Below are 27,500 nucleotides of genomic sequence, written 5' to 3'. Positions count from 1 at the left end.
TAAGTAACATTGTCACTTAAGTAATATTATAAGTGCTTTTAAGTAATATAAAGTGTTTTTAAGTAATATTGTCACATAGACATTTTAAAGTGTTTTCCAAGTAATGTTGTTGCTTAAGTAATGTTCTAAGTGTGTTTTAAGTAATATGAAGTGTTTTTTTAAGTAATATTGTCACTCAAGTAATATTTTAAGTGTGTTTTTAAGTAATATTCTTACTTATAGACATTTTAGGGTCATTTAAGTATTGAAGTGTGTTTTTAAGTAATGTTATGATTTAAGTATGTTATTTTAAGTGTGTTTATAAGTAATTAAAGCATTTTAGGGTTACTTAAGTGTGTTGTAAGTAGCTTCTCTCATATAAGTAATATTTTAAATGTGTTTTAAGTAATTTTAGGGATTACTTAAGGGCATTTAAGTAAGGTTCAAATACTTAACTTCACTTATCTGACTGAAAAACACTTTAAAACACTACCAGGACATTTATAAGTGTGTTTAAGTAATTAGCCATGTTAGTATTGCTTGTTTGATCTTACTTATAAAACACTTAAAACATCTTCCTACTTATAAAACACTTAGCTCATCTTCCTACTAATAAAATACTTAAAACATACTTATCTTACTCAAAATATACTTATCTTACTAAAAACACACCTCTGTTACTTAAAACACACTTCTTTTACTTAAAAACACACTTAAAACACCTTATATTACTTAAAACATGCTTAAAACACATTTATTTGACTTAAAACACACTTAAAACACACTCACCTTACTTAAAACACACTTGAAACATACTTTTCTTACTTAAAACACACTTGAAACACTTAAAACACACTTATCTTACTTAAAACACTCAAAAACATACTTAAAACACACTTAAAAACACACTGAGCATACTTAAAACACACTGATTATACTTAAAACACACTTAAAAACACACTGATCATACTTAAAACACACTTAAATTCTGGGACATATTTTAAGTAATTTTTAAGTATCAGCGTTGCCAAGTCCAATTTTCCAAGCCTTGCAGTGTTGCCAACCCCAAAACGAGGAAGAAGAAGAAGACTTAATATTATTGCTGTGTGCTGCTGTGGACCCTCGAAAAATGCTGTTTAAACCTCCCCCAGTGCTGTGATTTAGTGCGGTGCTGTATAAAACTTGGAAAAACACTCTTTTAAAACAACCCTATGCTGTGTTTTGGGTGCTGTGGTGATGCTGTGATGCTGTGATGGGGCTAGAAAGTGATCTGTGTCATGTGCTGTGTTTTGCTGTGACTCTATGGGATGTACACTCCAGATTTTGTGTGGGGGTGAGTCTGTGGTTGTAGTAAAGCTGTGCAAGGCTGTGGTGAGGCTGTGACAATGCTGTGGCTGTGAAGAAACTGATTATTCCTCTAATTCAAATGCTATGGTGTCATATTTTGCTGTGGTACATACAGAAAAAATGCTGTGATTTGCTGGAAACTCATACTACTGTGTTAATGCTGTGAAGTCTATTTTGTCTGTGGTAGAAGGTGATTTTGCTGTGGTTGTAATGCTGTGACACCCATTTTTGCTGTGGTAAGGATAGGTTTACTGTGGTACATGTAGAAAAATGCTGTGATGTGGAAACTCGTTACAATGCTGTGAGGTGACTTTTGCTGTGGTAATAATGCTGTGACACCCATTTTTGCTGTGGTAATGCTGTGAACTGATGTACTGCTGTGGTAATAATGCTATGACACCCATTTTTGCTGTGGTGGTAATGCTGTGAATTGAATTTTTGCAGTGATAATGCTGTTAAAGACTGCTGTGATGTGGTTTAGATGCTGTGATGCTGTGGTATAGATCAGTATTATTTGCTGCAGCAGATAATTAAATGACTGCTGTGAATTTTGGGTAATAATGCTGTGGAGGCTGAATTTTGCTGTTATAGGCTTAAAATGCTGTGTTTTTGTATCTTGCTGTGACAGAGGATAGGCTAGTCTTGCTGTAAATTCTGTGGTTTTGCTGTGATGATATTGCTGTGAAGATGTGATTTTTGCTGTTATAGGCTTAGAAATGCTGTGTTTTTGTTATTTCTGCTGTGGTAGAGACTATAAGAAGTTTTTGCTGTGGCTGTGGATGTGCTGTGTTTAAAGGTGACTTTCTCTGTGGTAGGAATGGAAAACAAACTCTAAATCACTGTGGTAGGACTGAAATGCTGTGATGTACTGTATCAATGCTGTGGGGGTCAAAATAATGCTGTTTTAATTTGTTTCCTATTGCTGTGGTGGATGAAATATATGAGTTTTTGATGCTGTGAAGTGCTGTCTGTCAAAATAATGCTGTTTTCCTACTTTGTGTCAATGCTGTGGTGAGGCTGTGGCAAAAAGAGACTGTTAAATTACTTTCTTACTGCTGTGGTGACAAAACAAAAAAACACCAATGCTGTGAAGATTGAAAATAAATGCTGTGATAATGCTGAAACACTGCTGTGGTATCTAGGATGAAAAGAAAACATTTATTTAGTCATTTTGCTGTGGTGGTTAATTTAATTCTCATGTTAATCTGCTGTTAATCTGTGTTATAAAGATTGCTGTGGGATTTGAAATATACAAGTTTTTAATGCTGTGGAGGAAATTATGTTGTTTTTGTTAATATTCTTGCAATGCTGTGGGTTTTAAATGCTGTGGAGTTGAAATAAAGCTGTTTTTCTTAATATTCTTGCAATGCTGTTTTAAAATGCTGTGGGAGTTGAAATAATGCTGTTTTCCTTCACAATTTAGCATTGCTGTGGCTATGAAATGATGTGTGGGTGAAATAAAGCTGTTTTTCTTAATATTCTTGCAATGCTGTTTTAAATGCTGTGGGAGTTGAAATAATGCTGTTTTCCTTCATTATTTAGCATTGCTGTGGGAATATTTTGCAGTGGGGGTCGAAATAAAGCTGTTTTAATTTGTTCCTCCTATTGCTGTGTTTCTAAATGCTGTGGTGGATAAAATACATAAGGTTTTGATGCTGTGAAATGCTGTGTGGGTCAAAATAAGGCTGTTTTCCTACTCTGTGGCATTGCTGTTGGGGTCTCAGTTGCTGTTTACCCTATCAGTCACTGCTGTGGTGGTGAAATGCTGTGCTAAGATACCACTGTTTAAATCCCCAAATTATATGCTGTGAAGGTTAATATAGTGAATTTTTCTGTGCTGTGGATGTGAAATGCTGTCATGTGTTTTGCTGTGGTGGTAGAAGTGAGAGAGAGAGAGAGAGAGAGAGAGAGAGAGAGAAGTGAAATTATCTTATCAATATTTTCTTATATTTCAGATTATTATTATTATTATTATTATTATTATTATTATTATTATTATTACTATTATTATTACTATTATTATTATTATTATTATTATTATTACTATTATTATTATTACTATTATTATTATTATTATTATTGTTGTATTTGTTTCCCAGAGAGAGAGAGAGAGAGAGAGAGAGATTATCCATCCGTCTGTCTATCTGCGTGTCTGTCCGTCCATCCGTCTGTCTGTCTGTGTCTATCTGTCTGTCTGTCTGTCTGTCTGCATGTCCATCTGTCCGTGTGTCTGTGTGCATATACCACTAACATTAATATATACTTAACCTAACCTAACCTAACATTCCAGGAACCAGTAATGTAGAACCACCACCACCACCACCACCTCCGTAACCACCACCACCGCCACCACCACCACCACCACCACCACCACCATGTCCGAATACTGTCTGCGTTGGAATAACCATAGACCTAATTTAGTGACAGTATTTTCCGAGCTCTTGACATCAGAGGCCCTTGTTGACGTCACCCTGGCCACTGATGGGCACTATATTCACGCACACAAGCTGGTTCTGTCTGCCTGCAGTGTGTACTTCAAGGTGGGTGTGTTTTGAGGGTGTTTGGGTGTGTTTTTGGGGTGTTTTGAGGGGTGTTTTGGGTGTGTTTTGGGGGTCTGGTGTGATTTGAGGTGTGTGTGTGTGTTTTGGGAGGTTTTTGGTGTGTTTTGTGGGTGTTTGAGTGTGTTTTGAGGTGTGTATTTGGGGTTTGAGTGTGTTTGGGGTGTTTGAGTGTGTTTTGGGAGGTTTATGGTGTGTTTTGTGTATTATCTGGGTGTTTGAGTGTGTTTTAGGGGTTTTGAGGTGTGTATTTGGGGTTTGAGTGTGTTTTGGGGTGTTTGAATGTGTTTTGGGGTTTTGGTGTGTTTTGTGTGTTTTGCAGGTGTTTGGTGATTTTTAGGGTGTTTTAGTGTGTTTTATTGGTTTTTTTGTGTGATCTGGGATGTTTTGAGTGTTTTGGGTGTTTTGGTGAATGTTTGAGTATTTTTGGGATGTTTGATGTTTAGGGATATTTTGGTGTGTTTGAGTGTGTTTTGGGGATATTTTGGTGTGTTTGAGTGTGTTTTGGGGGTGTTTTAGAGTGTTTTGGTGTGTTTGAGTGTGCTTTGGTGTGTTTGAGTGTGCTTTGTGTGTTTGAGTGTGTTTTGATGTGTTTCAGTGTGTTACAGGTGTTTTGGTGTGTATTGAGTGTTTTGGGTGTTTTAAGGATGTTTTGGGGTGTTTTGGGGATGTTTGGGGTGTTTTAGGGATGTTTTAGGATTACTACATCCACACACACACACACACACACACACACACAAGCTTATCCTGCCTGCATGTAGTGTGTATTTCAGAGAGAGAGAGAGAGAGAGAGAGGTTTTGTTGTGTGTGTGTTTGTGCATTTCAGCAATATGCAAGCCTTGAAAGAATCATAACACACACACACACACACACACACACACACACACACACACACACACACACACACACACACACACACACAGGAGAAACACTTTAAAAAAATATGCATTCCAACATTAAAACACTCAATTTTTCACATTCTACACTCTAAAACACCCTAGAAACACCCTAAGACACCCTAGAAACACCCTAAAACACCCCTAAAACTCAAATCATTACCCTTAATCACCCTATATTCTCTCTAATCACCCTAAAACACCCTATTTCAACTTATTTTCACTCTAATCACCCTAAAATATCCTAAAACACTTATTTCAACCTATTCTTTATCTTATATTCATATTTTACACCCTAAAACATCCATAAAACTGAAATTATCACCTTAAATCACACTATGCTTACTCTAATCACCCTAAAACACCCTCAAACCCTCTTTTTCAACATATTTTCATCTTAAAACACACTTCTACACCCTAAAACTCAAAGCATTATATATTCACCTACTCTGAAACACCCTATTTCAACCTATTTACATCTTAAAATGCAAGAAAAACACATTCTACACCCTAAAACACCCTTTTTAACCTTTTTTCATCTTAAACCCACTTCTACACCCTTAAAACACCCTTAAAACTCAAAACATCACCCTAAATCACCTTCTGTTCACTTTAATCACCCTAAAGTACCCTAAAATGTCCTTAAAACACTTCTAAACATCATCCTATATGGTCACCTACTCATCCTGAAACACCCTAAAACACCCTAGTTTAATCTATTTTCATCTTAAAACCCACTTTTACACCCTTAAAACACCCTTAAAACTCAAAACATCACCCTAAATCACCCTACATTCACTCTAATCACCCTAAAACATCCTTTTTCAACTTATTTTCATCTTAAAACCCACCCAAAACACACTTCTACACCCTTAAACACCCTAAAACACCCTTAAAACACTCCTAAACCTCAAAGCATCACCCTATATGTTCACCTATTCACCCTGAAACACCCTAAAACACCCTAGTTTAATCTATTTTCATCTTAAAATCCACTTCTACACCCTTAAAATACAAATCATCAACCTACATTCACTCTAATCACCCTAACACACCCTATTTTGACCTATTTTCTTCTTAAAACCCAACAAAAACACATTCTACACCCTAAAACACCCTTAAAACATTCCTAAACCTCAAAGCATCACCCTATATGTTCACCTACTCACCCTAAATCACCCTAGTTTAATCTATTTTCATCTTAAAAACACATTCTACACCCTAAAACCCCTAAAACTCAAATCATCACCCTAAATCACTCTACGTTCACTCTAATCACCCTAAAACACTCTATTTCTTCTTAAAACCCAACAAAAACACATTCTACACCCTAAAACACCCTTAAAACCCATAAAACTCAAATCATCACCCTATATATTATGTTCACCTACTCACCCTAAAACACCCTATTTCTTTTTTCATCTTAAAACCCACTTTTACACCCTTAAAACACCCTAAAACTCAAATCATCACCCTAAATCACCCTACATTCACTCTAATCACCCTAAAATACCATAAAACATCCTTTTTAGCCTATTTTCATCTTAAAACCCATCCAAAACACACTTCTACACCCTTAAAACAACCCTAAAAATCAAAGCATCACCCTATATGTTCACCCTAGTCACCCTAAAACACCCTATTTCAACCTATTTTCATCTTAAAACCCAACAAAACAATGCTACACCCTAAAACACCCTATTTCATCTTAAAACACACTTCTACACCCTTAAAACACCCAAAAAATTCAAATAATCACCTTATATGTTCACCCTACTCACCCTATTCACCTTATATTCCAGGACCTGTTTGGCGCCAACCCCTGCAAACACCCTATAGTGATCCTGAAGGACATAAGGATTGAAGACCTTAAGACAGTTATCGATTTTATATACCGCGGGGAGGTTAATGTGGCGCAGGACAGGCTGCAGGATGTTCTCAGGGTGTGTTCAGGGTGTTAGAGTGTGTTTGGGGTGTGTGGGTGTTTTTGGGGATGTTCTTGGTGTGTTTTTTGAGGGTTTTGGGATGTGTTGAGGTGTTTTGGTGAGTTTTGGGGTGTTTTTGGTGTGTTTTGAGTGTTTTGGAGTGTTTTGAGAATATTTTGGGATGGTGTGTGTGTGTGTGTGTGTGTTTACGGTGGTGTGGCCCCGTCTCCATATGTACACTTGTCCAATGTTTGTTTGAAGGTGTGCACACTCGTTGGTGACACCACTTCCTCACTCAAACTGTTCCACGTCTCAACACATCTTTGCGGGAAACTATTTTTGAACATCTCTCGGACATCTTCCCTTCCTCAGCTTCTTACTATGCGATCTTGTGCTTCTAGTGTCATATTCTTCTCTCAGGATCACTTTCTCATTATCCACTTGGTCCATTCCGTTGATCAATTTGTAAACTTGTATCAGATCCCTCTCTCTCTCTCTCTCTCTTCTTTGTTCCAGGGTTGGTAGATCCATAGCCTTTAGTCTCTCCTCATATGTCATCCCTTCAAGTTCTGGAACCATTCTTGTAGCCATTTTTTGTAGTCTCTCCAACTTCCTTATGTGTTTCTTTTTATGAGGGGTCCACACTACTCCTGCATATTCCAATCTGGGTCTTATTATAGTACTTAGCAATTTCTTCATCATTTCTTTGTCCATGTAGTGAAATGCTACTCCAATATTCCTTACCAAATTATACATCTCTCTGAAAATTCTATCAATATGGCTTAACGTGTGTGTGTGTGTGTGTGTGTGTGTGTGTGTGTGAAATAATTAAATTGCTCATATTTTTCTCTCTGTGTTAATTAAATCGTTCATATTTTTCTGTCTGTGTTAATTAAATCTCTCATATTTTTCTGTCTCTCTCTTTTGCAGACAGCAGAGTCCCTTCGCATCAAGGGTCTGGCAGAGAATCCCAGAAGTTACGATGAACTGTCTAGTCATAGCACACGCTTCATGGGCTCACAGGTAACACTACTACTACTACTACTACTACTACTACTATCACTGCCAACACTACTACTACTATTACTACTATCACTAATCTTTCTCTTGCATCTTATATAATTCTCTTCCTACTACTACTACTACTACTACTACTACTACTACTACTACTACTACTACTACTACTACTACTACTACTCTTGTGTCTTCTGCCCTCCATACACCCTTGCTAATGTCAATAAAATGGTCTAATGGTACACAAATCTCAAGGTAAAAATGTGTTCCAGTACTGAAGGTGTTGAAATAGTGAAGACTATGTCCATTAATCTTCTGCCCTCCATACACCCTTGCTAATGTCAATAAAATGGTCTAATGGTGCACAAAACTCAATTAAAATAGTGAAGACTGTGGCCATTAATCTTCTGCCCTCCATACACCCTTGCTAATGTCAATAAAATGGTCTAATGGTGCACAAAACTCAATTAAAATAGTGAAGACTGTGGCCATTAATCTCCTGCCCTCCATACACCCTTGCTAATGTCAATAAAATGGTCTAATGGTGCACAAAACTCAATTAAAATAGTGAAGACTGTGGCCATTAATCTCCTGCCCTCCATACACCCTTGCTAATGTCAATAAAATGGTCTAACAGTATACAAAACTCCTTAAAACACCCCTAAAAAACACTCAAAACCACCCTTAAACCACCCAAATCACCCACAACACACAAGAACACCCCTTTAGACACTCCCTGTGAATTCCAGCCCCCCTTAAAAAACCCTAAAAACCCCCAAAAAACCCTAAAATCACCTCTTACTCCCCAGACCAGCAGACAGCGTTCCTCCATGACTGACTCCAGAGAACAATCGCTCAGTGTGGAGGGGGAGGAGGAGGGGGAGGCCGCCACCCCACCCCCCAACAAGAAGAGAAAGATGACCTCCTCGCATGACAGCTCCGAGAGTGTCCAGGGTGAGAGAGAGAGGGGAGTGGGTAGGTGGCGGATTTGAGTGGGCAAAAGAGAGAGAGGGAGGGAATTGGAGAGAGAAATTGGTAAGGATGTTGTGAGAGAGAGAGAGAGAGAGAGAGAGAGAGATGGGAAACAGGAAAGAGAGAGAAGAAATGGAGGAGAGAGAGAGAGAGAGAGAAAAGAAATGGAGGAGGAAAAGAATAGAGAGAGAGAGAGATTTTTTAGTGTTTTGAGTGTGTGTATGTAATAATAATAATAATAATAATAATACAGTTTATTAGTAATTGCAATACATACATATGGGGATTGAGGGAGACTTAAATATTAACTCTCTATGGCTGGCACTATGGAGGGGGTCGCACTATAAGGAAGGCGGACAGTCCTCGGCGCTTCAAGTGGTGAGACCATATTTGTGAGACGCGGCATGGGTTGGAGGGGAGGAGGTGTCGTAGCTGTGGGTGGTGCAGCAGGCCTCTACCCATCTTGACGAGGGCTGCTTGGTGTGTGGTAGCTAGTGTGGTGAGATCGAGAGTGGATAGAGTGTGGTTGTAGTCAGTGTAAGCAGGCCAAGGATGTTTCTGTTGGCTCTCTTGTGGATATTTTGCAGTTGTTGGTGTGTGTGTGTGTGTGTGTTTATGGTGGTGTGGCCCTGTCTCCATATGTACACTTGTCCAATGTTTGTTTGAAGGTGTACACACTCGTTGGTGATGCCACTTCCTCACTCAAACTGTTCCACGTCTCAACACATCTTTGCGGGAAACTCTATTTTTGAACATCTCTCGGACATCTTCCCTTCCTCAGCTTCTTACTATGCGATCTTGTGCTTCTAGTGTCATATTCTTCTCTCAGGATCACTTTCTCATTATCCACTTGGTCCATTCCGTTGATCAATTTGTAAACTTGTATCAGATCCCCTCTCTCTCTCTCTCTCTCTCTCTCTGTTCCAGGGTTGGTAGATCCATAGCCTTTAGTCTCTCCTCATATGTCATCCCTTCAAATTCTGGAACCATTCTTGTAGCCATTTTTTGTAGTCTCTCCAACTTCCTTATGTGTGTGTGTGTGTGTGAATACCTTGTAACCTCACCATGTCTGTGTGTACTTGCGAATTTAACACACACACACACACACACACACACACACAAACACACAGTCTGACCTTATTTTGACCTTTTCCAGACGTTAGCACATTGAAAGATAACCAGCTGATCCAAATCTTGATCTTGCTGGAGCTGTAAGACTGATCCTACTCTTGATCTTGCAGAGGAGGGAGAAGGAGAAGAAAGAGGAGGAGGAGGAGGAAGGGAAGTGAAAGATGAACCCCCAGATGACCCGGAGGAAAGACCGTCGAGGGAAGGAAGCGAACAGGACTCTGCCAGCATGGTGAGAGAGAGAGAGAGAGAGAGAGAGAGAGAGAGGTGGGTAGGTGACGGATTTGAGTGAGAAAAAGATCAGGAGAGAGAGAATAGAGGATAGAAACTGGTGAGGATGTTGAGAGAGAGAGAGAGAGAGAGAAATACGTGTGTGTGTGTGTGTGTGTGTTTTACGGAAGAGGGGTAGCTGGCCAAAAAGCAACAAAAATACAACAAAATAAGGCCCACTTGGTTGCCAGCTCCCTGAAAGGTTGGTAAAGTTAGTCAAAATTGAGGGCCAAATGTGTTGACACCTCCCTCTTAAGTGAAGTGAAGTGGTAGGAAGGTGGAGACACAGAAGCAGGCAGGGAGTTCCAGAGTGTGCCAGAGAAAGGTGTGAAGGATTGAGAGGACTGGTTAACTCTTTAGGGAGGTGGACAGAGTAGTGGTGAAGGATTGAGAGTACTGGTTAACTCTTTAGGGAGGTGGACAGAGTAGTGGTGAAGGATTGAGAGTACTGGTTAACTCTTTAGGGAGGTGGACAGAGTAGTGGTGAAGGATTGAGAGTACTGGTTAACTCTTTAGGAGGTGGACAGAGTAGTGGTGAAGGATTGAGAGTACTGGTTAACTCTTTAGGGAGGTGGACAGAGTAGTGGTGAAGGATTGAGAGTACTGGTTAACTCTTTAGGGAGGTGGACAGAGTAGTGGTGAAGGATTGAGAGTACTGGTTAACTCTTTAGGGAGGTGGACAGAGTAGTGGTGAAGGATTGAGAGTACTGGTTAACTCTTTAGGGAGGTGGACAGAGTAGTGGTGAAGGATTGAGAGTACTGGTTAACTCTTTAGGGAGGTGGACAGAGTAGTGGTGAAGGATTGAGAGTACTGGTTAACTCTTTAGGGAGGTGGACAGAGTAGTGGTGAAGGATTGAGAGTACTGGTTAACTCTTTAGGGAGGTGGACAGAGTAGTGGTGAAGGATTGAGAGTACTGGTTAACTCTTTAGAGAGGTGGACAGAGTAGTGGTGAAGGATTGAGAGTACTGGTTAACTCTTTAGGGAGGTGGACAGAGTAGTGGTGAAGGATTGAGAGTACTGGTTAACTCTTTAGGGAGGTGGACAGAGTAGTGGTGAAGGATTGAGAGTACTGGTTAACTCTTTAGGGAGGTGGACAGAGTAGTGGTGAAGGATTGAGAGTACTGGTTAACTCTTTAGGGAGGTGGACAGAGTAGTGGTGAAGGATTGAGAGTACTGGTTAACTCTTTAGGGAGGTGGACAGAGTAGTGGTGAAGGATTGAGAGTACTGGTTAACTCTTTAGGGAGGTGGACAGAGTAGTGGTGAAGGATTGAGAGTACTGGTTAACTCTTTAGGGAGGTGGACAGAGTAGTGGTGAAGGATTGAGAGTACTGGTTAACTCTTTAGGGAGGTGGACAGAGTAGTGGTGAAGGATTGAGAGTACTGGTTAACTCTTTAGGGAGGTGGACAGAGTAGTGGTGAGAGGAAGAGGAAAGCCTTGTGCAGCGAAGGTGGGGGAGGAGGGAGGAGGGAGGAGGGGAGGCAAGCAGTCAGCAAGATCAGTAGAGCAGTTGTCATGAAAATAGCAATAAAAGATAGCAAGAGATGCAACATTGTGGTGAGAAAGAGGCTGAAGACAGTCACTCAGAGGAGGGGAGTTGATGACACGAAAAGCCTTTTGATTCCACCCTATCTAACAAAACTGTGTGACTGGAACCCCCCCAAACATGCCAAGAGTACTCCATACAGGGACGGATAAGGCCCCTGTACAGAGAATGGGAGAGGAGAGAGAGAGAGAGAGAGAGAGAAATTCCTACTAATGGATTGACAGTCTGTGGTGTGACCCTTATACCATCAGGTCCTCTTATCCTACAGCTCTAAGGAATGCAGGTTGAGTTCCTTCAGTCACGCTTCATAGGGCATATCCTTCACTCTCTGTATCCTTTTTAGACATCCTTCTTTGCTGTGACTCCAATAGGCCTAAATCCTTCCTATAATGTGGTGACCAGAATTGTACACCATCCGCAGTACATGTCCTGACCAGCACCAAGTATAATTTTAGTATGACTGGGGAATTCCTGCTTTTAATGCTTCTAAAAATGCATCCTAGTACCTTAATGCCCTTACAGTATATTGTTTCTTGAGTCTTCCTATTCCTTGTGGTGACTGTTTGGTGATTTTCCACAGCTTCACAAACTCATGTGGGGGGTTAAAATGGTGAAGACTGTGGCTGTTAATCTTCTGCCCTTCATAGACTCTTGCTGATGTCAATGAAATGGTCTAATGGTGCACAAAGCTTAGTTAAAATAGTGAAGACTGTGGCCATTAATCTTCTGCTCTCCATAGACTCTTCCTAATGTCAAAAAATGGTCTAATGGTACACAAAACTCAATTAAAATAGTGAAGACTGTGGCCATTAATCTTCTGCCCTCCATACACCCTTGCTAATGTCAAAAAAATGGTCTAATGGTGCACAAAGCTTAGTTAAAATAGTGAAGACTGTGGCCATTAATCTTCTGCCCTCCATACACCCTTGGTAATGTCAATAAAATGGTCTAATGGTGCACAAAACTCAAGGTAAAAATGTGTCCCAGTACTGAATGGGTTAAAATAGTGAAGACAGTGGCCATTAATCTTGTGCCCTCCATACACCCTTGCTAATGTCAATAAAATGGTCTAATGGTACACAAAACTCAAGGTAAAAAATGTGTCCCAGCACTGAAGGGGTTAAAATAGTGAAGACTGTGGCCATTAATCTCCTGCCCTCCATACACCCTTGCTAATGTCAATGAATGAATGAAGCTGAGTTTAAGAGACCTTCATTTAGATAGACAGAATACAACATCACTTTATTTATTGACTTTTTGTTGAGTTTGTGTTGTGTTTGTTTGACGTGTTGGTGTGTGAGTAACAGCCAGGTTTTGTAAGTAAGGGAGAACTGCATTGCCATATTTCTTAACCTGCATACTATAGATAAAGATTAAAGTGGTTTTTTAATTCTGGCCTATAGCACCTGTAGGCCTACTTCAATATACAGGCAACCTCGCTTAACAAACAGGTTCCGATCCTAAAAACCCGTTCATTGTGTGAATTTTTGTGAAGTGAATGAATTGTAAGAAGTTTTGCCCTGAGTTGACCTGTCATGGGGTGAACAAGGGAGAGTGCTCTGCCTCACAGTACTCTGAAGTTAAACATTTACACAGTTTAATTTAAGACTAAGTCATTATGATGTACACTAATGTATGTATGTATGTATGTATGTACGTCACTTTGTAATGCTGGTGATCTTAGATTTATGAAGGGAGGGAGAGTGGAGCGGGAAATACACTGGCCGGCAACCTGTGGAATGTAAACAAAGGCCGCAGTAAGAGACTTCCTGGTCTGCTTAGCCACGCTGGGCCACACTGTAGGGTGTTGGTGGCATGTAGAGCCAGCTGCTGGTGACGCTGGTGTTGTTTGGAACAGGGGCAGTGAGTGGTGTGTGGTGTGTGTTGTCCTCAAGAGGTGCTGGTGTGTTCAAAAGTGTGTGGGCTTGTGTCACACGGCGGGGCTTTCAAACTTGCAAAAAATGACCTCCATAAAACTTCATTAAAGCGAGTTTGGTGTTTGCCAGCGAGTTTGGTGTTTGTTAAACAAGCAGAAGCTACGAAGGAAACATTCGCTGTGCAACATTTCCTTGTGTGAACCTTCTCTAAGCGGGGGTTGCCTGTATGTGGGAAGTGGTGTTCAGCTTCCTCCCATTAGTGGCACAGTCAGTTTTCCTTGTGGTGTTTGGCACATTAGGGTCCACATCACCAGCCCAGCACATGTTTGGTGTGAGGCAACAACACCTCCACCTGGCACCAGTGTACCTGTGTACCGTGGTGACATGTACCTAACTCTGAACCACTCCACTATGCCACAGCTTCAAGGCGCCACGTGCTGGGACTCAAACCCACGTGGACGTCTGCCCCACCACCACCAACACCTTACTACACCGCCACCCACTTGGAGGTGTGGGGTGGTGTGTGATGTTGAGTGGTGGTGACAGCAGCATTGACTATGAACGGAGCAGCTACACCACATCCTTTACAAAGTGTGTGTTGCTTCACTATGACAACAGCCTGTGTGGTGTGACCTGCAACACTCCCTCACCACCACACCACCACACCAGGGCCATATTGGGCAGCATACTGAAGGGAAACCATCAAACATACAGTGGCTGGTATTTAGTGGGCCTTCTCCAGCACATATTGGTATCCCTCCTTCAGTAGACAGCAAAGACAAGAGGATGGGGTGGCAGGCCGCTGGTAGGCAGGGACATGTGGTGGCCATCTGTCCTTGTGGGTGTTATAGGTGTTAGTGGTGTTATAGGTGTTGTCCGACTCACAATACTAACAATAATTTTACTCTAGGTGAATAAAATGATAAAATTGATACTACTACTGCTACTACTACTACTACTACTACTTTGCAGGGTGGCAGCCAGGAGGGAGTGGCAGGTGATGACGCCACAGCTGCCACCACCACCACCACCACCATCACCACCCCTGGCACCAGCACCACAGACCCTTCATTACCTGCTCATGCTCAAGGTAGGCACGTGCACACACACACACACACACACACACACACACACACACACACACACACACACACACACACACACACACACACACACACATTTCTTCTACTACTACTACTACTACTACTACTACTACTACTACTACTCCTTAATTTGTTTGTTAGTTTGTGTGTTTGAAGGAATGTGAGAATTATTATTATTATTTTTATTATTATTATTATTATTATTATTATTATTATTATTATTATTATTATTATTTTATTATTATTATTATTATTATTATTATTATTATTATTGTTACTATCAATATCTTTCTCTTCCTCTTCCTCCTCCTCCTCCTCCTCCTCCTCCTCCTCCTCCTCCTCCTCCGCTTCCTCTTCTTCCTCCTCCTCCTCCTTCATCTATGTTACAAGTTTATATTTTGAGAGAAAGAGAGAGAGAGAGAGAGAGAGAGAGAATCAGTTGCCCAGTATGTTTTGTTTCACACACACACACACACACACACACACACACACACACACACACACACACACACACACACACACACACACACACACACACACACACAAGTAGTTAGATTATTATTATTATTATTATTATTATTATTATTATTATTATTATTATTAAACATTAGACATTAGACATTATGAACAAGGAGGAGGAGGAGGAAGAGGAGGAGGAGGAGGAAGAAGAAGAGGAGGAGGAGGAGTAAAATGGAGAAGAAAAACAAAGAAATGAGAGAGAGAGAGAGAGAGAGAGAGAGAGAGAGAGAAAGTGTGTGTGTGTGTGTCTTCATTTAGTTTTTAGTTAATTCTCTCTCTCTCTCTCTCTCTCTCTCTCTCTCTCTCTCTCTCTCTCTCTCTCTCTCTCTCTCTCTCTCTCTCTCTCTCTCCTGTTGTTCTATTGTTACTTATTTATTTATTTATTTCAGAATTTGAGAGAGAGAGAGAGAGAGAGAGAGAGAGAGAGAGAGAGAGAGAGAGAGAGAGAGAGAAGCAGAGAGAATGAGTTTTGTATATATTATCAAAAAGAGAGAGAGACAGAGAGAGAGAGAGAGAGAGAGAGAGAGAGAGAGAGAGAGAGAGAGAGAGAGAGAGAGAGAGAGAATTTTTGTGAACCATGGATAATATGTATAACCTTTGTATAATGAATGCTCACACACACACACACACACACACACACACACACACACACACACACACACACACACACACACACACACACACACACACACACAAATGATGTAGGTGTGCCCATGTGCATGTGTGTGTGTGTGTGTGTGTGTGTGTGTATTCTGTATGTACATATATGGCACACACACACACACACACACACACACACACACACACACACACACACACACACACACACACACACACACACACACACACACTCAAAACACACCCAAAACACACTGAAACACATCAAAACACACCAAAACCCACAAAATATACCAAAAACACCCTAAAACACCCCAAACACACCAAAAATGCATCCAAACACCCCAAAACACTCAAAACACACTCAAAACACCAAAATCACATCAAAACACACCAAAACACCCAAAACCTTGAAACATGCCCAAAACACTCAAAATATGCCCCAAAACACACCTAAAACACACCAAAACACACCTAAAACACACCAAAACACACCTAAAACACACCAAAACACCAAAAAACACCAAAACACTCAAAACATCTCTAAAACACCCAAAACACCCATAAACCTACCTGAAACACATTAAACTCAAAACATCCTAAAACACCAAAACACACCAAAACCCTAAAACACACCCAAAACCCAAAACACCTCAAAACACCAAAACTCACTCAAAACACTTCCAAACACTTCCAAACCCCCAAACACACCAAAACTCACTCAAACACCCCAAACACACCAAAACAACCCAAAACACCTGAAAACACACTCAAAAACCCCCAAAACACACCAAAACACCCCAAAACACCATACAACACCAAAACACCAAAAACACCAAAACACCAAAACACCAAAACACACCAAAACACCAAAACTCACTCAAAACACCTCAAAAACACATCAAAACACACCAAAACACCAAAACACACCAAAACATCAAAACTCACTCAAACCCCCAAAACACACCAAAACTCACTAAACACCTCAAAACACCAAAACACATAAAACCCACCAAAACACACCAAAACACCTCAAAACACCCCATAAACACCCCAAAACACCATACCAACACCAAAACACATCAAAACACCAAAACTCACTCAAAACACTTCCAAATCCCCAAAAACACACCAAAAACATACCAAAAACACCTCAAAAACACCCCAAAAACATCCCTAAAACACCATACAACACCAAAACACCAAAACTCACTCAAAACTCACTCAAAACACCCCAAAAACACCTCAAAAACACACCAAAAACACCTCACACACACACACACACACACACACGGAGAATGTTGACTCTGGGCTGTTTACTACAATTTGACTTGCTTGGTGTTGGAACCTGTCAGAATATTTGTCTCTTACCTTCAACCTGCTTCCATCTTGCATTAACTGGTCTTGTTGGCTTGTTTACTGTTCTTCCTGCACTCCCCGCCCCCCTCAGGCCTTCCCCAGCCCCCCCTACACCCTAGACCTTCAGGGCATCCGGGGCGGGGCGGGGCAAGCCGAGAAATGGGTTATCTCTAAGGAAGTGTTCGGGATTATGCAAGTTTATGAATGAGCATTTGTTGGGGTGTGTTTTGAGGCGACAACACTGTGCCACCACCTTCACAACCCATGCCTGCCCCCCCCTACACACACCCCACACCCCCGCCTGGCCCCACCACACCCCAAAAGCCCGGCCCCGCACCACCACAGCCCCCCACACACTGTCCTTTCTCAGGGTTTCTATTACTGGTGCTACTACTACTACTACTACTACTACTACTACTACTACTACTACTACTACTACTACTACTACTACTACTACTACTACTGTCCAGTGTGGTGGTGTGGCGGGGTGTGGGTGCGGGGCAGGGGTGGCGGGTGTGGCAGGGTGGGGCGGGGTGGGACGCAGAACTAATAAGGAAAGATTGGCATGCGGTGACTCACCACCACCACCACCACCACAACCACCACCACCACAACCACTACCACCACCACCACCACCACCACCATCAGGCTTGGCTAACTCACTGCCTGCCCTCTGCTGCCGCCGCTGCTGCTGCTGCTGCTGCCACTGCCCCCGCCCCCCCCGCAGCACACGCATGTCCGGGGCCTGGGGCGGGGCGGGGCTGGGCACTCACACGGGCATTGTCATGAGGTGGAACAATTGTGCTGCTGCTGCTGCTGCTGCTGCTGCTGCTGCTACCACTGCTGCTACTGCTGCTGCTGCTGCTGTCACCACCATCTCACCGCTGCTGCTGCTGCTGCTGCTACTGCTGCTGCTACATTTACCATCACTGCCCCGCTGCTGCTGCTACCACTGCCTGGTCACCCCGTAGGGCGCCCCACTCAGGGACCCCAGCAAGGCACACCACACACAGGGCATGCCGCCCCCCACAAGGGAGCTCTCCCCGGGGCAGGGCTGCCTCAGAGGCCAGCCCCACGAGGGCAGCCCGGGTCCAGGGCGGGGCGGGGAGTAGTAATGGGTTGTGTCCCCCCGCAGGGCCGGAGTGGACCCTGCAGCAGCTGAGCCCCTGGTGGGCCTCCGTGCTGCCCGCCCTCACCCGCCACCACCACCACCACCACCGCCCACACTTCCGCCCACCCCCGCTGCACTCCTCCATGGCCCACCTGCCCTCCGTGCGTGCCTCGCTGGCCAGCGGGGCCACGGGGGCCACCTCGGGGCACACGCCGGGCAATGGCACGCCGGGGAAAGGCGGCGGCGAGGGGGGCGGGGCGGGGCGCGGCAGTCCTCGGCCTGTGTCACGGCTGCCGCTGGACCACATGTCGCTGGTGGCGGCGCTGGGCAAGGAGGTGTCGCCGCAGATGGTGCAGGCGCTGCAGGCCGTCGCCGCGCGGAGGGAGAGCTTCTCCTCCGCCGCCAAGCTGTACGCTGTCTCTGTCACCACACTCTGGCGCTACTCAAAGAAGCTCGGCCTGTCGGAGCCGGCACACAAGTGAGGCCGCCGCCGCCGCCGCCGCAGCCGCTGCCGCCGCAACACCCCCGCCCCCAACACTGCTCACCGAACCAGCCTTTGCTCACTGCCCACCACGGGCCTAACTGCTCACAAATGACAGGCCTTGTGCCAGCTCAATGCATGTACCCTACCCCCCTCTACCTTACCCACCCACTACTACCACTACTACTACTACTACTACTACTACTAGCCAATACCAACAACAACACTACTACTACTACTACTACTACTGTTATTACTGTTACTACTACTGTTACTACTGTTTGCTCACTCATGTACTATTATAGCAATTTATAGCTTTCAAAGGTCAATAAATCAGGTTTTTGCAGGTAATCAGTCTTTTATTACAACCTCACTGCCGGGAACAGGGCTCTAGGGGCAGGGCGGGGGTCTGGGGTGGGTGAGGGGTGTCGGGAGGCTGGGCTGACCCGCTGTGACCCGCTGTTTTCTTGCCCACAGGGTCTGTTTGTCGCTGGGGCCCAGAGGCAACGTCACTGGAAACCTTTCTTGGAAGTCCATACACTCCCCCAGGGCCGCCCACCCCAGCCTCCTCCCCCCCACACGCCACCCTCCCCTCCTCCCCCATCTCCCCATCCTCCCTTCTCCAGTACCCCATGCACCCACCCCCAGCTTACTTCCCCCCCAAGGGCTGGTCGCCACAGTTCCGGAGAATGTCGCCAAATATGCTGATGGCGATTGAGGCAGTTCGGTCCGGCAAAATGGGTTTCACTCAAGCTGGCAAGACTTTCAGCGTGAATGGCCGGACTTTATGGGTCTACTACCGCAAACTGGGGTATGAGGTGCATAATACGTTCCGGGGCAGGCGCAACAAGGCCCCACATGCCCTGCCACACCCACAAAATGCCCCGGAAACCTTGCCACAAGATACACAACCACCACCACCCACAGGTCTCCAGCCACAGCCTTGCCCCGGTTCGTCGCAGCATGTACAGCCGCAGCACCACACCCTGGACACCACACATGGGTTACTGGACACCACGGGGCAGAACGGGGCTGGGGGCACCACTGGGAACCCCGCTCCAAACACCACAGCCCCGGAAAACCCACCTTTAGACACAGTGCCCCAGCTGAAGGAGGAATCTGTGGGCATTACCGGGTCTCTGGGTGACGTGGGGATGGGTGAGGGGCCCCTGGAGCAGTATGGGTACCTGCCCCCGCCCCCGCCGCACCACCACCACCTCCACCACACCCCGGATATATCAAACGAGGACTTACAAACGGAGGATGCATCGAGAGCTCTCCAGTCGCTTCTGGAATCCTACAATTTTAGAAGCATGTGGGGTAGTCCGACCTAATTAGACCTGCGTTTTAGCCCTTTTTAGCCCCACCCCAAGCCCCGACAAGCCCCAAGAAGCCCCGGCAAGCCTCTAGAAACCCTGCCAAGCCTCCTCAAGCCCCAAGAAGACCCCAAAATGCCCCAAAACAGCCCCTAAACAGCGCCATTGACCCCTTCGAAGACTGTTCATTCCTGGTGTATGCTGTGATAGACTTAGTGTGTGTTGGGTTGTGATGGTGGTGGCTCGGAACAAGACTCAATACTGCGTTTGAAATCGTTTGGACTGCGTTTGGACTGCGTTTGGCCCCATGTGTGTTTAAAATCCTCGCGGTTTTCTTTTTTTTTCATTATGCCAAGATCTTATGGTGTGTGTGTGTGTGTGTGTGTGTGTGTGTGTGTGTGTGTGTGTGTGTGTGTGTGTGTGTGTGTTTTGTTACCCAAATATAAACACACATTTTATTTATTTGTTCATTTATTGGGGGTAAAATCTCCTCCTCCTCCTCCTCCTCCTCCTCCTCCTCCTCCTCCTCCTCCTCCTCCTCCTCCTCCTCCACACACAGAAATATATTTAGAATTTGAGAGAGAGAGAGAGAGAGAATTTTAAGAGGCATTGTACTTCCTCCTCCTCCTCCTCCTCCTCCTCCTCCTCCTCCTCCTCCTCCTCCTCCTCCTCCTCCTCCTCTTCTTCTTTTCTTCTTCTTGGTGCAAAAATAATATTAATTGAATTTATTTATTTATTTATTATATGTGTGTGTTTGTTTGTTTGTTTGTTTAGTAAAAAGAAGTGTTTGTTTGTTGACCTCGTGTGTGTGTGTGTGTGTGTGTGTGTGTGTGTGTGTGTGTGTGTGTCCCAGTCCTTCCTCCATTCCTATACACACACACACACACACACACACACACACACAGAGAGAGAGAGAGAGAGAGAGAGAGTGCCATTATTACATTGATAACATTATATATCAGTATTATTTAAAACACACACACACACACACACACACACACACACACACACACACACACACACACACACACACACACACACACATAAAATGTGCCAAGCTTTTATGAGAGAGAGAGAGAGAGAGAGAGAGAGAGAGTAATGATAATGATGATAATATTAATGTCATTCTGTAAATAAAGAATTAAATCAGTAAATATAATTAAACGCACACACACACACACACACACACACACACACACACACACACACACACACACACACACACACACACACACACACGAGAAAAATATTAACAAATTCTCCTCCTCCTCCTCCTCCTCCTCCAGAATGATTAAAATCGTATTAATTTTCATGAACTTGAAAACACCACCACCACCACCACCACCACTACTACTACTACTACTACTATCATCATCATCAGCAGGCCAGTTGTATTTGATAGAAAATAAATCTTAGGATATATATAAATGTTTTTGTAGAGAGAGAGAGAGATTGATTGACTGCGTGTGTGGGTGTTTGCGTGTATGTGCATGTGTGTGTGTGTGTGTGTGTTAAATGTTGTACTATTAATTGCAAAGTTTTTAGTTACTAATCTCATTACAAGAAGAAAAAAAAGAAATAAAAGTACTTAAAAATGTCTATAAATGGCCTTTTCATTGAGAGAGAGAGAGAGAGAGAGAGAGAATATGTAGTCAGTCAGCCAGCATGTCAGTCGTATGTGTGTGAGAGAGAGAGAGAGAGAGAAGCATTTTTTGTAGAATCTTATGACCTTGCAACGAGAGCAGTGTGTGTTTGTATTGTCTCTCTCTCTCTCTCTCTCTCTCTCTCTCTCTCTCTAAACAGACTGAGATTCTTTGGTATTTACTGGAGAGAGAGAGAGTGTGTGTGTATGTGTTTGTAGAGGTGGGAGGTGGGGAAGGAGAGGCTGGTGTGGGTAGTGGCGGGTGGGCGAGTGAGGCTGAGGTGGGCGTGTGTTGGTGTCCACAGGTCGCGGGAAGCGGGGCGTGTTGCAGCGTCAGCAGGTCATCATCCGGGAGTCAGCCAGCAGCGGGGGCGGTAGTGTGGCCAGCATTGCCAGTGTTACCAGCGTGGGCGGCGGGGCGGAGGAGGCTGGGGGCAAGGGCGGCGTGGTGGCGGGCGTGGAGGTGAAGGGCGAGGGTGGCGGGGGCGCGGGTGGCGTGGCGGAGCTGATCGTGCCCGACACGGTGGTGGTGAGCGGCGGCACGATGACGCTGAGCTCAGCGCCCACCACGCTGCTGCAGGTGCCCACGCTGGTGGTGGGGCCAAGGGATGCCCTGCCCAAGCAACACTCGCACCCCACGCCCCTGCTCACGCCCACGCCCGTGGTCACCAAGCAGCTGTCCCACCCCGAGGGACGCGGCCCGCCCACCCACGCCGGCCACCCCGCCATCACCAAGCAGCGCTCCCAGCCTACCGTGGTGACGCACGCCCCCTCCCTGCCCCCACTGGAGCGCCTGCCCCTCTCACCCAACAGTGCCGGGGCAACCGTGCCCTCCTCCCAGCACCTGCAGGTCATCCCCTACCCCGTGCTGCTCAAACAGCGCTCCGCCGGGGCTGCTGCCCCCCTGCAGGCCTCCTCCCTGCGCCCCATCCAGCCCAAGCCCTCCGCCAGCGCCGAGGCTGCCTCGAACTGCCGCCCAAGAAGGACGTGCCTCTCATCAGGCTCACGCCCTCAGAGGACAGCGGCGGTGGGGCCGGCGGCGGTGGCGGCGGCGGCTACGGAGGCGTGGTGGGCCCGCCCAGACTGCCCCGCGCGGCGAGCGAGGAGCCTGCCCTCACGCGCCACCCTGGCGAGCACAGCGGCGACCTGCTGGCGCCTGGCCCCTCTGTGCTGGTGCAGAGCGTGTCGCAGGACTCCGGTCTGGAGGCGGGGCCGCCCGTGTCCGCGCCGCCCCGCCTGGGCGCCACACCTCTGGCGGCGCTCACCGTGACGGGCACTCCTATGCGCAGCGCGTCGTCGCCCGGGCACTGCCCCGTGCTGCGCGGCGGCCCCGCCCTGGGGTGCAACTTCTGCTGGAACAGCACGGACCCGCAGGGGCGCGTGCTGCGGCGCAAGACGAAGTACCACTGCCCGGAGTGCCGCACCAACCTGTGCATCGTGCCCTGCTTCCACGAGTACCACAAGCAGATAGAGAGAGTCCAGGAGTCCGACAAACAGATCAGCAAGATACTCACCAAGACTGGCTCCATCTAGGCACCACAACACCACCACACCACACCACCACAGCAATACTTAACGCCCGCACACCAACACCACCACCACCACCACCACACGCCGCCAGTGTGTGTGTGTATGCCAGACTCCAGACACGTGTGCGTATTTGAGACAGTGCGTGTGAGCAGACAGTGGTGTGTGAACGTTGTGTGTACGTCACGCGCCTACAAACTCATGTGTACGTGCAGTGTGCACACCAGGCGGACCCTCGTGTGTGTGTGTGTGTGTACAGAACGTCATGTGCGTCTTTGTGTTCGTTTGTTTGTTTGTTCCTCCCTTCGTTTGTTTATGTAAGCCGTTTTGACGTGTGTGTGTGTGTGTGTAGTAACCCACTTTGAAATTATTATTATTATTATTATTATTATTATTATTATTATTATCATTATTATTATTATTATTATTATTATTATTATTATTATTATTATTATTATTTATTATTATTATTATTATTATTATTATTATTATTATTATTATTATTATTATTATTATTACTACTACTACTACTACTACTACTACTACTACTACTACTACTACTACTACTACTACTATTACTACTACTACTACTACTACTACTACTACTACTACTATTTCTATTTATTGATTGTTTTTTACCACCACCACCACAACGAAGAGAGAGAGAGAGAGAGAGAGAGCACCATTTTGTGAGCTAGTTAAGTTTAAAAAAAATTACATTAAATTTATTAATTATTATTATTATTATTATTATTATTATTATTATTATTACTACTACTACTTTGTGTCTTTTATAATTAGTGTTAACGAAAGCTTACGAATAAAATAAATAAATATAAATAATGATGACTTTGTTGATTAACTTGTAAATATAATAAAGAGGAAACAAGAAGAAGAAGAAGAGGAGGAAATTTTAATGTTTACCTTGCTAAGAAGAGAGAGAGAGAGAGAGAGAGAGAGAGAGATTTATTAACCACACCATACAATAATTTTGGGTCCAGATCATAATCTTGAAATACTTAAATAAATAAATAAATAAAAAAAATAGGAGTTTGAATTTGTCACCAAAGAAAACGGTATATAAAACAGGAAAAACAGGAAACATATCCTTCAAAGATACTAAACACATTATTAAACAAGAAATAAAGTCAGTCACGTGTATAGGATATTTTGAAACTGGCTGAATTTTGAAGGATACATATTTAGGAGCAGAATTTATAATGGCGCATACATCACTAAATTTTGACTGAGTTTTTTTTATTATTTTTTTATTTATCTATTTGCCTTTAAAAGAAGAAATATATTTAATTTTAAACATTTCATATATTTAGACCAGAATTTATAATGGCGCATACATCACTAAATTTTGACTGAGTTTTATTTATTTATTTATTTATCTGCCTTTAAAAGAAGAAACATATTTAATTTTAAACATTTCATATATGTAGACCAGAATTTATAATGGCGCAGTGTCGAAACATCACTCAAATTTTGGCGCGCTGGGCTGGCGTAACCTTCCTTCACTTACAATACATGCAAAGACACTGTATAGAGAACATGCGCCATTAACACCATAACACCACTGGCAAAACTTCCGTGGTTGTCTGTCATGTGTACAGGAATATTTTGAGACTATGGCTGATTTTGAAGGAATACAAAATTTTAGACCAGAATTTATAATGGCGCACTCAATTTTGGCGCGCTGGGCTGGCGTAACCTTCCTTCACTTACAATATACATGCTAAGACACTGTATAGGGAGCATGCGCCATTAACACCATAACACCACATATAATTGTACACCACTGGCAAAACTTCCGTGGTTGTAATAAAGTTTGAAGGTTTCCCAGCTTGTCTGCGCAACTTAACCCCTTCAGTACTGGGATGTAGCTTTCATTTACATCAAGTTTGTGGATTTATTTACATTAGGAAGGGTCTATGGAAGTGAGGAGATGAATAGCCAATCTTTCACTATTTTAAAACACACATATAAGTTTCTGTAGCTGTTTAAAATCGAGAAATAAACAATTAATATAAAAAAACACGTCCTGGTACTGAAGGGGTTAACATCGTAGACCACCTCTTGTACTCTTATTAATCCTTTTCATTCTCTATGGCGATTACAATTCTAAGTGGGCATTTTTATATTAATCCTACGTTTTTTGCCCTTTTTTAGTTCTCCATCTTACATAAAAAAAAAGGTTACGTTATTAAATGTGGCGCAGGTTAAATGAGGAGGTCCGGTGAAGCCTATCGCGGAAAGGTTGTGGAAAGGGACATTGGAGGAGGCTGGCAGGGTCCATTGTCTTCTCCTTGTTGTATTTCATTATTAAAGCAACAATTAATCATCTCTCTCTCTCTCTCTCTCTCTCTCTCTCTCTCTCTCTCTCTCTCTCTCTCCGTTTTATTTCTTGAGTCTGAGAGATAAGTATTCATCTTGAGCGAAGAACACACACACACACACACGCACACACACCCAGAGAGAGAGAGAGAGAGAGAGAGAGAGTCACACACACACCTACACACACACAGAGAGAGAGAGAGAGAGAGAGACTATCAAGATCACAACCACCACCACCACCATCATCATCAGCCGGCCCATCATGGCGTCCCAGTGGAATGTGTACGAGAGTTTTCAAGCCTTATTGCAGGTAAACTACTCACCCTAGCGCCTGTGTACCTAGCTAGGGTGACTAATTAACCTTTCTAGCACCTGTGGGGAGAATGGCGGGTGTGGGGGGTGAGTTAATGGGTGAAATAAGGGTTTGAAAATAATTTGTTTATCTTTCAGCCATCTTAAGAAATATTTTGTATTTATTTATTAATTTATTCATTTTTGTTGTTTTGCGTGTCTTGGCATCACATCACCCTATCTGTCACCCTATGTCTTTATTTTTCACCCAATTTTCTCTCGGTCACCCTGTGTACCCACCCTAGTTGTCGCTGTCACTTACGTCACCCAAATCTGCCTCCGGTCACACCCTATTAATCACCCCACCCACCCTGTCACCCTAGCATCACATCACCCTATCTGTCACCCTATTTCTCTATTCATCACCCCAATTTCACCCTGTTTTTCACCCTAGTTGTTTAAGTCACTCTACGTCACCTGATCTGCCCGTCACACCCTAGCTATCTTTGTCACCCTATTTATCACCCTACCAAGTTCCTGTCACCCTATTTATCACCCTACCAAGCTCCTGTCACCCTATTTATCACCTTACTAAGCTCCTGTCACCCTATTTATCACCCTACCAAGCTCCTGTCACCCTATTTATTGCCCTACCAAGCTCCTGTCATCCTAATGTCATCCTAGCCACCACCATGTCACTCTAGCATTATATCACCCTATCTGTCACCCATTTCTCTATTCATCACCCTATTTTCACTCGATCACCCTGTCTACCCACCCTAGTGTCACTCTTACGTCATCCTAATCTGCCCGTCACACCCTAGTTATCTGTCACCCTATTTATCACCCTACCAAGTTTCTGTCACCCTGCATGTCACCCTAGCATCACATCACCCTATTTGTCACCCTGTTTCTCCATTCATCACCCTAATTTCATCCTGTTTTTCACCCTAGTTGTCTCTGTCACTCTTACATTACCCTAACCATCCCTTGTTACACCCTAGTTATCACTGTCACCCTAGCTCTCTGTCTGGCACCCTATTTCTCTATCTATCACCCTAGTTGTCTCTATCACTATTTTCACCCTGTCACCCTGTTGATCAACCTTTGCTGTCAGTTTATCACCCTATTTACCCACCCTAGTTATCTCTCTCACCCTTACATCACTCTAATCTGCCCCCTGTCACCCTAGCTCACCCAGTCACCCTAATGTCACCCTACTATTACTTTTCTATCACCCTATCACCTTAATGTCACCTTTCTATCACCCTATCATCTTTCTGTCACCCTACATGTCATCCTACCATCACCTTTCTGTCACCCTAATGTCACCCTATATGTCACCCTACCATCACCTTTCTGTCACCCTATGTCATCTTTACATCACCCTAATGTCACCCTACATGTCACCCTAATGTCACCTTCCTGTCACCCTAATGTCACCCTACATGTCACCTTTCCATCACCCTAATGTCACCTTCCTGTCACCCTACATGTCACCTTTCTGTCACCCTATTGTCACCTTAATGTCAGCATATCACCTTTCTGTCACCCTACACATCACCCTAATGTCACCCTACCATCACCCTAGGCTGGCCCGTACCACCTGGCCCTGGAGGGTGTCCTGGTGGCGTGTATCCTGTGGCTGTTTACTGCCAAGAAAAAGCCTTCAAAATCAGT

General features: G+C 44.1%; 2 protein-coding genes across 3 annotated transcripts in view; both read left to right on the top strand.

The window, feature by feature from the left end:
• The window catches only part of LOC123502282 (atrophin-1-like), a 25,618-nt gene extending 2,006 nt beyond the window's left edge, over positions 1-23,612 (top strand). The window contains 8 exon segments of the mRNA XM_045251509.1: positions 3,617-3,866; positions 6,583-6,723; positions 7,636-7,728; positions 8,529-8,673; positions 9,933-10,051; positions 14,486-14,603; positions 21,968-22,626; positions 22,629-23,612. Of these exon segments, the coding sequence (XP_045107444.1) occupies positions 3,702-3,866; positions 6,583-6,723; positions 7,636-7,728; positions 8,529-8,673; positions 9,933-10,051; positions 14,486-14,603; positions 21,968-22,626; positions 22,629-23,195 (2,007 nt within the window). The 5' untranslated portion in view covers positions 3,617-3,701 and the 3' untranslated portion in view covers positions 23,196-23,612.
• Positions 23,613-25,712: 2,100 nt separating this feature from the next.
• Positions 25,713-27,500, top strand: part of LOC123502299 (serine palmitoyltransferase 1-like) — a 9,945-nt gene continuing 8,157 nt past the window's right edge. For both annotated transcript variants that reach the window (XM_045251528.1, XM_045251527.1), the window contains exons 1-2: positions 25,713-25,839; positions 27,412-27,500. The exon at positions 27,412-27,500 is cut by the window's right edge and continues 16 nt beyond it. In XM_045251528.1, the coding sequence (XP_045107463.1) occupies positions 25,792-25,839; positions 27,412-27,500 (137 nt within the window). In that variant the 5' untranslated portion in view covers positions 25,713-25,791. The remainder of the gene's footprint in view (positions 25,840-27,411) is intronic.

This window comes from Portunus trituberculatus, chromosome 2 (assembly GCF_017591435.1).
Source record: "Portunus trituberculatus isolate SZX2019 chromosome 2, ASM1759143v1, whole genome shotgun sequence".
Lineage (NCBI taxonomy): Eukaryota > Metazoa > Arthropoda > Malacostraca > Decapoda > Portunidae > Portunus > Portunus trituberculatus.
This window is presented reverse-complemented; position numbering and strand designations above follow the sequence as displayed.